Here is a 4,618-nt window from a genome sequence, read left to right on the forward strand (position 1 = left end):
CCCTTTTTTTTTTTTTTTTGGAGATAATTTGTTTCACACATCGCTTTCACTAGATTCACGATTCTTCATCATTAAGCTTTTTTTGTCGTTTAGTGGTTTGGGATTATTATTTTTGGATTAACGAACTGGCTTTTTTTTTTCTTTCTGGAACACTAGTGATGTGTCTGAATTTGATGAATAGGACTAAACACGTTTGTCTTGATTTCGTGTTTTTTTTTTTTTTTTTTTTNTGGCATTACTGTCTCGACCGACATGGTCTATTCTTAAGTCTTGTTAATTTGAATGTGAATGATTCTCAATTAATTATTTGTCAGGGATACACTAAGCATGATTTTTAATCCGTTCGTTACTTTTTCTAATTTGGATTTTTTTTCTTCCCTGGCTTTTACTGATCATGAGCTTGCTTAAAATCTTGTAAAGGTAATGGTTTTTGTTTGAAACTAAAGACAAAAGTTTCATTATTTGTGGTGGTCCTGATTTATGGCTGCTCTTTTGTTGCAAAACCTTTGGCAAGTTAATTTTAAAAAAAAAGATTCTGATGTTCTGTTTTTTTTTTAATTTTTTTTTTTTTTTATGTTTGTGTTGTGTGCAGATCAGTCGAAGAGTATTTGAGTTAATAAGAAGTGAGGGATCTTTGATCCTTTCACCCTCTCATGGGAAAGGCTCTGTTTTTGACAAGACAAGTGATGATGCTGCTACTTCACCAGTTAACAGTTTGGCTACTGATGATGTTGATAAGAGTAAAAGTAAGCCTTTTGAGATGTATAAAAGGCGAACTACCGTTGTTGTTTCGCGGGAGATATTCGTTAACGTTGTCTGTGATGCTTTGGCTGAATATAAGTATGTGGGTCATGACCAAAGGGCTGACTTGATTCTGGCTTGCAGGTAAACTTCTTATCTTTAGGAACATATATGTTGTTATGAACCGTATGTTGCTTCTCTAAGAAACATTTGATAGGAACTGTAGTCAGTCAGGTTTTTTTCTACGGAATTGTCTATGTAATCAGAGCTTACTCTTAAAGATTTTAGATTGAATNTTTTCTTATCTTTAGGAACATATCTGTTGTTATGTACCGTATGTTGCTTCTCTAAGAAACATTTGATAGGAACTGTAGTCAGTCAGGTTTTTTTCTACGGAATTGTCTATGTAATCAGAGCTTACTCTTAAAGATTTTAGATTGAATGCTTCCATGCGACCTTAGCTACCTTGTAACCGCACCTCATTTGATCTTTTTCATTTTCTACAGAATCAGAGAGAGGNATCTTTTTCTACTGAATTGTCATTAGAAGTTATGTGAGCTTAATCTTAAACCTTTGCCTATATATATATGTGTTCAGTTTCATCCTTCTTAGCTACCTCATATTTTCTATCTTGTAACCGCACCTCATTTGATCTTTTTCATTTTCTACAGAATCAGAGAGAGGAAAGAATCTGTGACTGTTCTGCTGTGCGGCACCAGTGGCTGTGGCAAATCCACACTCTCTGCACTTCTGGTATTATATTCATCACTTCTATTTAAAAAGCGTTACAATGCCTAGATCTGAGGTTATTAGCCTAGGTACTGTTTCACTTGTTTTTTCACAGGCATTACAATGTGTGATTTTTTCTTTTTCTTAGGGAAGTAGGCTGGGGATTACAACGGTAGTCTCAACCGACTCAATCCGTCACANTCATTTAATAAGCGTTACAATGCCTAGATCTGAGGTTATTAGCTTAGGTACTGTTTCACTTGTTTTTTCACAGGCATTACAATGTTTGATTTTTTTCTTTCTTAGGGAAGTAGGCTGGGGATTACAACGGTAGTCTCAACCGACTCAATCCGTCACATGATGAGGAGTTTTGTTGATGAAAAGCAAAATCCTTTGCTGTGGGCTTCAACTTACCATGCTGGAGAGTACCTTGACCCTGTGGCAGTTGCTGAGTCAAAAGCCAAAAAAAGAAGGGCCAAAAAATTGGACAACATTGAGGACGAAAAAGTGAATGCCTCTGAAGGTGTAAAGGCTAATAATAATACTCAACATACTGATTTTGTATCAAAATCAACCACCCCCGTGTTGTTGAGTCCCAAGCAAATGGCTGTAGAAGGATTTAAGGCTCAAAGTGAAATGGTTATTGACAATCTCGATAGGCTCATTACCGCATGGGAAGAAAGGAAAGAGTCTGTTGTTGTTGAAGGTGTCCATTTAAGCCTCAACTTTGTGGTAAGCCCCACTCTGTTCTCTTTTAATACATTTCGTTTTGTAAGGTGGAAGTTGTAATAATTCTAACTCTTCCTTACTTGCAGATGGGACTGATGAAAAAGCATCCTTCGATAGTTCCATTCATGGTTTACATCGCAAACGAGGAGAAACACTTGGAAAGATTTGCAGTTAGAGCCAAGTACATGACGCTTGACCCAGAGAAAAACAAGTATGTGAAATATATACGTAACATTAGAACAATACAGGACTACCTCTGTAAACGAGCTGACAAGCATCTCGTTCCCAAGATAAACAATACCAATGTGGACAAGAGTGTTGCTGCGATCCACGCAACAGTGTTTAGTTGCCTGCGTAGAAGAGAAGCAGGAGAGCAGCTCTATGATGCTACAACAAATACTGTCTCAGTGATTGACGATGAGTATAGGAACCAGTGTACAGCCAATTCATTGAGTTCCAAAGGGATGTTTCAGTTGATACAAAGAAAAGGATCTTCTAGGCATCTAATGGCTCTTCTCAACACTGATGGCACGTTCGCAAGAACTTGGCCGGTTAGTGGTAAGGTTGATGAGAGCGGGAAGCCAATCTTTTGTAATGAGATGATGGAGGAAAATGGAATGGAGCACCCTGTTTATGGATACTTACAGAAAGCTGAACCGGTGAATCTTCAGTTCGGTCTGTTTGGAATCAGTGCTTGGCCTAGTGATGGAGCTACGAGCCGTGCCGGGAGTGTAGATGACTCTAGAGCTGACGTAGCTGAAACTAATAGTCGGTATTACTCTTCTTGCTGCAGCTCGCCTAGGATGTCTGAAGGAACTTCTAAAGAGGTACTACTCTAAAAATTATTCTCTTATGTCATTCCTATGTGGAAGGTTGTTTAATGATTTTGTATCTTCTCTGTTTAGCTAAAGGAGGATCAGTCTGTGAATGGGAGCGATGAAGAAATCGAGGATGATCCTCCCGAACCAGATACAGATTTTAGCGATGACGATAACGATAACAAGCGAGACCATGAAGAGGTAATTAAACTCTCTGTAATGATATTCTTACTCCTTTATGTGTTCACCATGCAAGAAAGTGGTGACCAGGCCCCTCGGTTGATTTTAATGAGTCTTGCTGTAATCTATGCAGGTGGGATCAGTTGATGAGCAGTCAACAAAATCAGATGAGGAGTACGATGATCTTGCAATGGAAGACAAAAGCTACTGGACAGATGACGAGGAAGAGTCACGAGATACGGTTGCGATAATGTCTGAAAAAAACCACAAGCCGGCAACAAAAGACGACAAGTACATACAAAACTTAGACCTTTTCCTGCGGACTGCGAACCAGCAGCTGGTCGAGAGACTCTGGTCGGGTAAAGAAAAGATGAGGAAACGTTCTCTAAGCATCTCGGCCCTTGGAAAACATGGGTCGGGTTTGGGTGATCCGATTCTCATGGGTGCCCCATGAGATCATTTGCTTTGCTTTGCTTACTAGTAAATTCCTTAGTTTGTTATTTCTGGTTTAGTCTTTAGTTTAAGTTTTTAATGTGTGCGACTGTGTGTATAGGCTTAACTTGCACAAATTTGGGAGTTTTATATATATAGTGCTTTTTTCTTTCAATGATATATATATATATATATATATATATATATAAAGGCTTTAGATTCTTGACATGCACAAATAAAGCTCCTTCGAAATTATTTCGACAGTTTAAGTAAAATTCAGTAAAATAGAAGGGCCGGTAATTAGTGCGAGTTATCTTAGAATTGTTGTGCAATTAACTGGAAAGTGAACGCATGTTGTAAAATATGCCTGAGGTCAATGAATGAAGAGCAATAGCCACAATGTTGTATGACTTTGATACATTATGTGTGTGAGATGTTTATTTCACAACTTAATATCGACAATTATTTGCGGAAGAAAAGAAAATCGTAATTGATTAAAAATATATACTTAGTTTAACTTGAGATGAACTCGATGATAAAATATAAGTATAATAAGATGACATCATCAAAATTAGTTGTATAATCTATATTGGAATCCAGAGAATCTGGCTCTTAATCGTTCGACTTGGACCACTTTAATCTTAAGAGACACGTACGTTTACTTCACATTTTCTCATATATATAAAACTATTTGTGTGCGCCTGTAAATCTGCTGGCATTCTAACTTAGCATGTTGTACCCTGCAGTTGACAATATAAGATTCTTGTATTTTTGTGTTTGATTCTTCTTCTTTTCTTCTGAAATTACTTTCCTAATCCAATTCAATTGTATGCTTCAGTTTTCTTGATAAATTGTATTCTTTTTTGCCAAAACGCATTGTAATATATACATAATAAGTATACACGAAATTATTTATGGATATAAATATCATTCGTTTTAGTAAAAGTTACTTTTCACAAAACTGCTAGCATGCAAGTCATTAAGAATAA

General features: G+C 36.9%; 1 protein-coding gene across 2 annotated transcripts in view; it reads left to right on the plus strand.

The window, feature by feature from the left end:
• LOC104726666 (P-loop NTPase domain-containing protein LPA1 homolog 1) overlaps positions 1-3,804 on the plus strand; it is a 4,473-nt gene extending 669 nt beyond the window's left edge. For both annotated transcript variants that reach the window (XM_010445579.2, XM_010445580.2), the window contains exons 3-8: positions 593-885; positions 1,413-1,494; positions 1,777-2,202; positions 2,286-3,026; positions 3,105-3,218; positions 3,331-3,804. In XM_010445579.2, the coding sequence (XP_010443881.1) occupies positions 593-885; positions 1,413-1,494; positions 1,777-2,202; positions 2,286-3,026; positions 3,105-3,218; positions 3,331-3,651 (1,977 nt within the window). In that variant the 3' untranslated portion in view covers positions 3,652-3,804. The remainder of the gene's footprint in view (positions 1-592; positions 886-1,412; positions 1,495-1,776; positions 2,203-2,285; positions 3,027-3,104; positions 3,219-3,330) is intronic.

Source organism: Camelina sativa, chromosome 11 (genome assembly GCF_000633955.1).
Source record: "Camelina sativa cultivar DH55 chromosome 11, Cs, whole genome shotgun sequence".
Classification (NCBI taxonomy): domain Eukaryota; kingdom Viridiplantae; phylum Streptophyta; class Magnoliopsida; order Brassicales; family Brassicaceae; genus Camelina; species Camelina sativa.